Source organism: Anopheles stephensi, chromosome X, assembly GCF_013141755.1.
Source record: "Anopheles stephensi strain Indian chromosome X, UCI_ANSTEP_V1.0, whole genome shotgun sequence".
NCBI lineage: Eukaryota > Metazoa > Arthropoda > Insecta > Diptera > Culicidae > Anopheles > Anopheles stephensi.
The window spans coordinates 18,139,412-18,147,500 of NC_050201.1; the positions used below are offsets into that span (position 1 = coordinate 18,139,412).

At 37.4% G+C, this 8,089-nt stretch overlaps 2 protein-coding genes and 1 long non-coding RNA gene across 14 annotated transcripts in view; 2 read left to right on the forward strand and 1 right to left on the reverse strand.

Moving 5' to 3' along the window:
* Positions 1-106: 106 nt before the first annotated feature.
* On the reverse strand, positions 107-2,073 carry LOC118512769. 2 transcript variants are annotated; one of them, XM_036057685.1, is made up of 7 exons: positions 1,645-2,073; positions 1,419-1,563; positions 1,094-1,162; positions 989-1,027; positions 827-907; positions 699-749; positions 107-630 (listed from the first exon to the last, which is right to left on the reverse strand). In XM_036057685.1, the coding sequence occupies exons 3-7, from the start codon at positions 1,146-1,148 to the stop codon at positions 119-121; spliced, it is 738 nt and encodes a 245-aa protein (XP_035913578.1). In that variant the 5' UTR covers positions 1,149-1,162; positions 1,419-1,563; positions 1,645-2,073; the 3' UTR covers positions 107-118. The 2 variants fall into 2 exon arrangements, with proteins under 2 accessions (XP_035913578.1, XP_035913570.1); XM_036057677.1 differs by having other exon boundaries at positions 1,419-2,073.
* A 34-nt stretch (positions 2,074-2,107) lies between these two features.
* Positions 2,108-3,553, forward strand: LOC118513090. Of its 6 annotated transcripts, none has more exons than XR_004906405.1 (5): positions 2,108-2,122; positions 2,488-2,634; positions 2,868-2,915; positions 2,976-3,219; positions 3,291-3,553. It is a non-coding gene; the product is annotated as an uncharacterized LOC118513090 (long non-coding RNA). The 6 variants fall into 6 exon arrangements; XR_004906404.1 differs by lacking the exon at positions 2,108-2,122 and adding an exon at positions 2,395-2,409; XR_004906407.1 differs by lacking the exon at positions 2,108-2,122 and having other exon boundaries at positions 2,435-2,753.
* A 2,511-nt stretch (positions 3,554-6,064) lies between these two features.
* The window catches only part of LOC118512263 (glutamate receptor ionotropic, NMDA 2B), a 68,722-nt gene continuing 66,697 nt past the window's right edge, over positions 6,065-8,089 (forward strand). For 2 of the 6 annotated variants that reach the window (XM_036056487.1, XM_036056458.1), the window contains exon 1: positions 6,297-6,452. Coding sequence is in view for 1 of the 6 variants with exons in the window: in XM_036056476.1 (XP_035912369.1) it covers positions 6,416-6,428 (13 nt within the window). In the remaining 5 variants the exon portion in view is untranslated. Of the gene's footprint in view, positions 6,453-8,089 lie in introns of all 6 variants that reach the window. The other 4 variants (XM_036056439.1, XM_036056476.1, XM_036056466.1 and 1 more) reach the window with 4 other exon arrangements.

An 8,089-nucleotide genomic window follows, 5' to 3' on the forward strand; every position in this document is an offset into this window, starting at 1 on the left:
CTTAGTCTACTTAAACACTACTATTCACAAAACTATTTTTTTTTTTTTGGTGGCAAGACGTACGTTTACTATTGCTAATCTTAATCCTATCCTTAGCATGATATAGTTTTTTTTTTTTTTAATTTTCTACATAATTACTATTTAAAACTAAAGCATTGTTACCTCCTAATTCTACAAATAATCTTACCACTAACTTAAATTTACCTAATGCTATTTTTGTTTGTCCCGCTTTTTTGCTTATGCCAGTCCAATTCATGGTGGCAAAAAAGGTTTTGGTGAACAATAGATCAATTAATTCGTGAAGACGGTTATCCACGTCCACACGAGTGATCTGTGTTTCAAGCCAATGGACAAGTTTTGCTCTATACTCCGAGTCGTCTTGAAGAAGTGTATCTAAATTTTGCAGCTCTTCTACCGAATCTATCGGAGCAAAATCAAACTCCATGCTGGGTCGAACGTCGGGCCTTGGTTTCATGGCATTAATCAATTCGCCCACTTGTGTCGCCAAACGGGCATGAGACCGAGTTAGCCCAGTGAGTGTGCGGACCACATTTTCTTGGTCGTATGGGTCAACCGTCTCCGTATTCGTAGCTACACTGCACAACTGTACTGCTTTCCGTTTTCGCGAGTCTAAAAAACACAATGTTTATAAATGACAATACACCAATTTGTGCTAGACAATGTTTTATAAAACATACTGCTAGTCAAATGTACGGAAGATGAAGACGGTTGACCATCGATGTTGGATACTGTAAAAAAGAACGAAAAAATATAAGTAAAAAAACGTAAAGCCTTTATATAAGAACTAATGGAAATTGTCCCCTACTTTCTCTGAACACACACTGGGGCGCGACGCTGGGAAACCCGACTTGCCATCCAGTCTCCCCCTCCTTTTCTATGTCGGTGTCTATATTGAGCGAAAAGACAAAAAATGGGTATTAAACATTTAATAAAAAAAAAAAATATCAAAAAATCTTAGCGTGCTTACCGGTCCTGGAATTCGCACTCATTGTTGATGTATCCGAATCTTAAAAAAGAACAGTTAGTTATTAGTCTGGTGTAATGGATAAATAATTTACAATTACATATTTACCAGTTTCGAGCCATTCCTCGTAATATACGAAATCCTTGATTGACTCGTTGGACATGTTGAATGTTGAAACTAAGAAAAAGAAACAAAACATCAATTAGTTCAAGGCACTGCAACGTATTCCGTTCGCCGGTCTACAACACTACTACTGTTACTACCACAACTATTACTACTAGTGTAAACTACACCACTATCAAGCAAAGCGAATAACGCACTTATTTATGTAGCGTATAAATGACTACACCTCCGAGCAACCTTGGTGGCTCGGTCTTCAAGATAAGGTATGAATGCAACACGCTACTAATGTTTTAATCTCACTTCTACTTACCAGTTTCAGAGCTTTGAAAAATATAATTCCTCGAATGCTGCTACCGACGCCGACAACTTCACTCTCGCAGTGCTGAATAATAGAATGTACGATACACGATACACATACCCCCACTCACGCAAAGCGTAGAGTCCCACGAAATGATCTGAAGCAAAGCAGAGTAACAAGAGAGAAGAGCGACAACGTTATTACCATAACAGAAAATTCCCTAAAAAATCTCCCCTACCTTTTTTGTGCTACACATGACGACGCCCCCAATACATTCAAAAAAACTTATCCTCGAAAATTTGTTTACATTTTGCATGGCTATCCTCGAAAATTTTAACGAAGCATAAAGTTTTCGAGGATAGTGAACTTTTGTTTGTTTACATTCGATGAACATGGTTCCGGTTCATTTTATGAGCAGAGGGTTCATTTAAAATGTAAACAAACAGAATCAAAACAAAAACAAATTATCCTCGAAATAATTTGGAATCTCGTAAATCTTTTCGAGGATATTTCGTTAACGAATGTATTTACCAAAACATTTACGAAAACAGGGGGAACAGACAACTTGGGTAGCCGCGTTTAGGGCAACAAAGCGCACACCCAGCAGCTGTCGTTCGATGTATGCGAAATCTTTCTGTCATTCCTTGCCATGTTTGTAAACATACAGGCAGTGTTTGCCCAAGTTATCTATACCCCTTGTTTTCGTAAATGTTTTGGTAAATACATTCGTTAACGAAATATCGTCGAAAAGATTTACGAAATTCCAAATTATTTCGAGGATAATTTGTTGTTGTTCTGATTCTGTTTGTTTACATTTTGAATGAACTCTGTCATAAAATGAACCGGAACATTAATGTTCATCGAATGTAAATAAACAAAAGTTCACTATCCTCGAAAAATCTATGTTTCGATAAATTTTTCGAGGATAGCCATGCAAAATGTAAACTAATATTCGAGGATAAGTTTATGTCAATGTATTGTGTGTCTTGTCGTGTCTCGTAATGTGTGTTCGGGAGTTCCTCTATTCCTGTATTTGCTCTTTTCTCTCTTGATTTTGCTTTCCTTCTCTTCATGTCCGTAGACTCTTCGCGTTGTGTGGTGGTATTATGTTTGTGTGTAACAACGGAACTTTCGCTGCAAGGTTGGAGAGGGAGGGGGTGTGGCGTCGAGTGTGTTGTTTATCAGCTGTGATCTGTGCGTGTGAAACTTTTTCATTGTGCTGAAACGGGTGAGTAAGAGTAAGATTAGAAACAGAATGCCGTGTGCATGTATACCACAGCCTGAAGACTGAACCACCAGACTTGCTCAGAGCAGGAATGAAGTACACGTAATATAAATTGGAGCGTGGTACGCTTGCGCGTAGTAGATCATGGTGTAGTTAAGAAGAAAAAAAGAAGCAGTGCTACAGTCGTACTAGACACTGGAATGGCTTGTATTGGTTGAACTTTTCTTATTTTTCAGATTCAAAAATCTGTTTGCTCTACAAAGTCGATGAGTGCATCTAATCAGGTAAATATAATTACATGATTTTATCCCAGATATCTGGCTTATAGTTTTTTTGCCTTTTAGTTCTGCAGCGCCATGGTGAACGTTGGGAGGTGTTGGCACGGAAGACGGAGCGGGAAAAGGTTCACGACAACTATGCGGTGAGGAGGATATCAATGGATTGTGCATTTACAGTTAGCGGGTGAGCCCACCCACAGGTGGGGGGTCATTACGTTACCGGCGGCTTGCCAGCAATCAGCATTGGGTGTTCTTTTTCCGTTCAGTTCTTCCTACCGTCCTTCTGTGTATAAAGTGCCTTCCATTAACAGTAAGTTTGATCAATCATCATTCTACACAAATTTGTTTGCTTTTATTTAAGATCAATTTTGCATCTTTTAGTCTCCCGACAACAAGTTGGAGTTGCTTCTAGCACGGATTATGATGGTGCTGTTGCTGAAGAGGAATGTTGTGTTGCCTGGTTGCACTGGACAGGATGGTTCACACAGTGTAGTCGATCTCCTGTTGGTGTCGATTGTTCCCTTCGAGCCGGAGGCCCATCCCGGCCGCTCAGTGCGATAGTGTTAGGTGCTAGAAATACAAGATGTAAATATAAAATGGTTACTTTAAATGTTAATACAGAAGAGGTGATTATATATGTTATAGAATTATGGCTTTTACTTACTAACAAAAACATGAACGAGCGAAATGCATCACGTACATATTGCGCAGCTGAACCAGGCAAAGAAATGCTCCAGTGTCGTCCCCATTTTTGTCCGGAACATGGTCGTCGTGAAGGTTAATGTAGTAACGGTATTTGAAGGCATATCCTGAGCCGATCCCTATGACGATCGAAAGATCCGCAGCATCCTTTCTTATTGACGAAATCATTGCCTGCATAAATTGCTCAAAACAAATCGCACGACTTGAAACCTAATAAAATTTTCCGCAACATTTATTGGCGGAGAAGAGATTTGGATCAACAATCACACAGTGAATAGAACGAAGACGATCGGCTTCGTTAACCTCTCCCTCTCTTCTAATCAAATCACGCATGAACTCTTACCCCTTCTCCATGAGCAGCCAGACCAAAAATCAGCGAATACAGGGCTCGCCTATTCACTTTGCGATTTGTACAAAGTGTTTCAATTTGTTATATACATTTTTTCGACAAAAGCTACCGTCTTGACAATAAAATCATATCGAAAACCATGTGAAAGAGATCGATGAGCTAAAAACACTCTGGGATTGAATGAAAATACTCAAACGAACTGTAAAAACAATAATGACGGTATAATATATACCGTTCGTATCGTAAAGTAACGAGACAAACCCTGTACGAGTGCACACATGCCCATACACATATTCACCCAAACAAGGTGAATCTATAGGCGTAAACGAGATGGGTATAATAATAAAAGGAGAGCAAAATGTAAACATTAAGGTCATCATGAACCAAACTCGAGTGTGTGACAAATCATCCATGAGTACGAACGGAAGAGGTGTATAAATAGAAAGAGAGGGGGGGTAAAAGACTCGAGAAGGCCCCCCCCTGACAAAATTTGTTAGGCGTTGTAGGATTTACGCCTAAAGGTATGCAATCCGCAGTACACGTTGCGAGAGCTTCACAGTGAGCTTTCAGTGTGCTTTCAGTGTGGTCAAAATTGGTTGAAGAAAGTCGAATAAAATATTGTTAATCTTTGATTAAAATCCCCTCTCCGCTAACCCTACCATTCATTTTGGGTTACAGGAGCTTCGTACTAGTTTTCAGTCGCACTAGGGGTGAACAATCGGGCCTAAAACACGCACGGCGTTCTCGGGCGGTAACGGAACAGTAATTCGATGAATATTTGTTACCTTGCATTGATATTCAGCAAAGGAGGAAACATAAGAATATCATAATCTCAAACCACTTGTTTCAATGTATTTTATCATGTTCTACTCGCTGTCTATTAACAGTATTAAGGAACAATGCACAATGTTTACATCAAATGGGTTTTGACCATACAGAAATCCCTTTGTACAACAAAAATGACAGGCCACAGTGCTGCACACAAAAGATTCTAGGGGGGGCCTTCTCGAGTCTTTTACCAGAGGGGGATATTTATCCTCGCGAATTTCCCCTTGGGATGAACCAAACTCGAGTGTGTGACAAATCATCCATGAGTGCGAACGGAAGAGGTGTATAAATAGAAAGAGAGGGGGATATTTATCCTCGAAAATTTCCCTTTGGGTGATTCAATGCGGTCAAGAAAACGTCAAACTAGTCCTGGTCTTCGACTTCTTTCCATGTGTCAAAACGGGCTTTTACGGCACCTCCTCTCAACTCACTTTGACCATTGCCTATGGGATGCATCGACCTCTATCCAATACAGTTTTTGCCTTGGGTCTTCAAGAGCTCATCCGCCTCTTTGTACGACATAGCTGTGCCATCAGTCTCAATGAAATTTATATTGTTATAAGTAATATTTAAACACATTCATTACCATATAAATTAAATCACTTGTAGACAGAACATAAAATACGGTATAAAAAATCTGCTAATGTGAGCATGTTTTATACATTATTTTATAAAACTTCTATATTTGTGAATAACTCTCTCTCTCTCTCTCTCTCTCTCTCTCTCTCTCTCTCTCTCTTTGTCTCTTATTTCCCTGATCCCTGTTGCATTTTCTCTCCATCCTTTCGCTCTCTTCATAGAAAAACGCTTATCAGCTCAACATCTTTATTTTCAAAATATGAAACAGGTAATGCGCTAGAAAAGTGAATACAGCGTATCTCCGCAGTACGCCAATATTTGGAACCGAACTTTTTAGCGTATATCGAATTTTCACGTATATCGAATTGCTCCTGACAACCAATATGTACATGACATTTTGTGTATGTATGGGCATTTTGTAAAAGCATGAACATTATGCTTTTGTGTGCATGAATAAACATATTTTTCCTATAAAATCATGGTTATTTTTGACTAATGAAAACAATTATATGAAAACTATAATTGAAGGCACCATTGTGTAGGAATATTATATTAAATCTGTAAAAATCATATAGGTTTTTTCTTAAAAACAATTATGAATTGTCAGTTTTGAAACATTAGCGTAAAGTAAATTGGCGTATATCGAGTATGGCGTACTGCGGAGATTTGCTGTACTACGAAACTAATGCGCGCGCACACCCACACTTTGATGATCTAGGCAGTGGCTGCATTTTGCAAGCAAAGCAAACAGAAAAATTGTGTATTTGTGTTCAAAGGAGCACATTAGTTGGTGGCGTCTTGGCAATTGGAATCATAAACTAAGATATTGTTGTTCAAAGTGTTTGATGTGTTAGATTTACACACCCAAGTTCGTATTAGGAAGAGTTATGCATGGAGACTGTGAAAGTGCTTGTGTAATTAGTTTTTAACAGTGCTATCGAAACGTGCTTCTTACGATGACTGTTTTATTTAGATAATAGAATATGTGAATCAACAACTACATTTCGCTATTTACATGAAGTAATTGAGTGTATCATTGTCATAGCCGATGATCTATTCAGGTAAAGCTGTACTGAAGAACTGAAGTGAGTACAACAAAAATTTGTGCAATGTCTAATATTCTTGCAGTGTTGTGATGAAGTATGAAAGATTTTACGCTGTTTGAAAAATATAATACAAAAGGGTATGGAAAAAAGTCCATATTGACGTTCGTCATCAATCAAGCAGCTATCACAAAATAATCAAGTCAAAATTAAAGAAATCGAACTATCCTGCTGCTCGAGGGCTGCTTTAAGAAAAAACGTACCACCGCCGAGCTTTGATGCAAGTTAAAAAGAACGTGGAACTTGAGGGAACTAAGAAGCTTTTCTATTTGCTCTTGGAAGTCGATGGAACTATGAGGCTTATTTATAAACCATGCATAGTCTTCAACCGAACTTTTCGGCATGTTAAGAAATATGCGGTACTTCATGGAACTTTATGCCCATTTGGGGTTTCGATTTTTATGAACAATAAAATTAGTTTAAAATGTATTCAAAGCTCATTGAGATTTAAAAAATCCGATAAATGATTATTTTTTTACTTTAAAGTCTGCCGAAAATAGGGACAAGTTAAATGTTTATTTTTAACAGCTCAATCCAGTGCAATTTCAGAGCGATTTTCGAGAGACGTCAAAATCTGGCAGTTTGATATTCAAAATGGGCAACATAAAATTAATTATTTAACAACTTTTCATGAAGAATTTTAGTGAAGTAAGAGTTAGCAACGAAAAAAGCAACATTCTGCCGAAAATAGAAGAAAAGCCAATGTTTGCATTTTGCTAATATTTCTTTAAAAAAAATATTTCAATCAAAAAATCATGTATGCTGAAACATTCTTTGTTAGTTTTACAACCAAAATAATACCACCTGCAATCAAAATTATTGAACTTAATAATTGTATTTTTTTTCTGAACATCTTCACTGACTTGCTGAAACTGGTACAGTAACCCAATTTATTTTTAACGTGGATTTAATATTTTCTGATATGCTGCGATTAAATGGTTAACATGAAAATTTTAATAGTATGGGTCGAACCAATCTCCATTTTCAGAGTATCAATCGTTCGTTACAAAGTGATGAAATAATGTTACATAATTAATACTTCTGAAACTTCTTGATCATTTCGTTCATTAATGCTGTTGTAGCTATTTTCAATTTATCAGAGCACTTGTTTTAGCAATGTGCCATGAAAAAAACAACATAATCTCGTAAAATGTTTGTTTAAGCTATCGTGTAGCAAATTTATCATATTCTTTCCTATTCTTGTTTGCTCATAAGTCTTATTGAATCCCCATCAACGAGCTATGGTTAGTAAACCTTATTAATTCGTGATTGTGGCTTAGTTGAAGTAAAATGTACGTCCATTTGGGTATCCATTTCAATTTAGTCTCTTTTTAACTTATCGATATTGTTTAAGATTTAAGTTGATATCCATAGGCACCGCATTGATCCTATTTATTTATTTATTTATTAAGTATGACGGTCCGATGCCGTATTGTCACCACCGCATGTGGTGACTGTGAATTAAATTCACAAAAAAAACAATTTAAAAAAATTAATTAGGCATTTCCTCCTAGTTATTTGCCACATCCTGGGCATGCTCGGTTGTGTAGGCAGATAGGTGGTTGTTGTCTACTGCTATTGTTTGTGTGTGTGTTGTGTTTTTTTTGGTCCGGATCTAT